This window comes from Penaeus monodon, chromosome 25, assembly GCF_015228065.2.
Source record: "Penaeus monodon isolate SGIC_2016 chromosome 25, NSTDA_Pmon_1, whole genome shotgun sequence".
NCBI lineage: Eukaryota > Metazoa > Arthropoda > Malacostraca > Decapoda > Penaeidae > Penaeus > Penaeus monodon.
In genome coordinates this window covers 34,290,189-34,291,156 of record NC_051410.1, presented here as the reverse complement: position 1 = coordinate 34,291,156, position 968 = coordinate 34,290,189, and the positions used below count along the sequence as shown (strand labels likewise).

The window sequence follows — 968 nt, the reverse complement described above, 5'->3', positions numbered from 1 at the left end:
ACAATAAAGTTGTTTCTTATGTCCAACCTTCATGTTCAGCCATCATCTTTGTATGTGCTTCATTCCTGTCACTACTGTATTTCTTGTTTGTTACATGTTCAAATTAATAAGTATTGTTTTTCTTATGATTCCACTTCTGTAATTTTTGTGTCTGGAAGCTATATATAATTTGTGTATTCTTCTACATTTCTGCTTTATATTTTTCGTTTGTTAGCTGTACTGTTCAAAGATATCATGAATAATAACTCATTTGCTAATTAGCTAAGCAGTTTTCTTATGAAGCAGCTTTATGTAATTAATTTTTGTATGGATTCTGTTCAAGATGTCGTTTATATAAATGTAATATTCCTTGCTCCAAATTGAGGTAGATGATGGTGCTGGATGAGGTAGTACTGATTTTAGCTTCTTATACTGTTCTAATTATCATTAAGTTTTGACATTTAAATGCAGTCAAATATTTAGTTTCATAGAATATGTTCTAGATTAAATATGTATTAGTTGATCCATAATTTCCTAGACATTTTCTCCCAGTGTAAAGAAAAATTTAAGATGAATAGTTATGCTATTTAGACTATGATATTAGTTGTGTGATGAACACAGAACTTGTTATTTATTATCTTAGACAACAAATCATTCTTCTTTCAACTGTTACTTGTGCATTTTGTAACAGATGGATGTAAGAGACACATCCATATAGATTTGTCACATAGTAGAAGTGCACAGGTAGATTTAAAAAGCTTGCTCTTACTGAGCTCAGATGCGTTCTGGAAGGGCCGTGGTGTGGGACAGTTACAAGCCCATGTCAGAGGACCATGCCAGCATCTCCAGCAGCGACGACCGCGAGGTAGGTTGACAGCTAGGGCTTCAAGCCATCGTTTTTACTTGCATTCAAAACAAATCATGTCTCAATTTTTTAGAACCACCCTTCCTAAATTGACTGAATTCAATAGAAAAACTATTGATACTAA

General features: G+C 33.1%; 1 protein-coding gene across 7 annotated transcripts in view; it reads left to right on the top strand.

Annotated features, from left to right (window-relative positions):
* Positions 1-968, top strand: part of LOC119589165 (inositol polyphosphate 5-phosphatase E-like) — a 12,156-nt gene that overhangs the window by 6,930 nt on the left and 4,258 nt on the right. For all 7 annotated transcript variants that reach the window (XM_037937754.1, XM_037937752.1, XM_037937755.1 and 4 more), the window contains one exon: positions 758-844. In XM_037937754.1, coding sequence (XP_037793682.1) covers positions 758-844 — 87 coding nt within the window. The remainder of the gene's footprint in view (positions 1-757; positions 845-968) is intronic.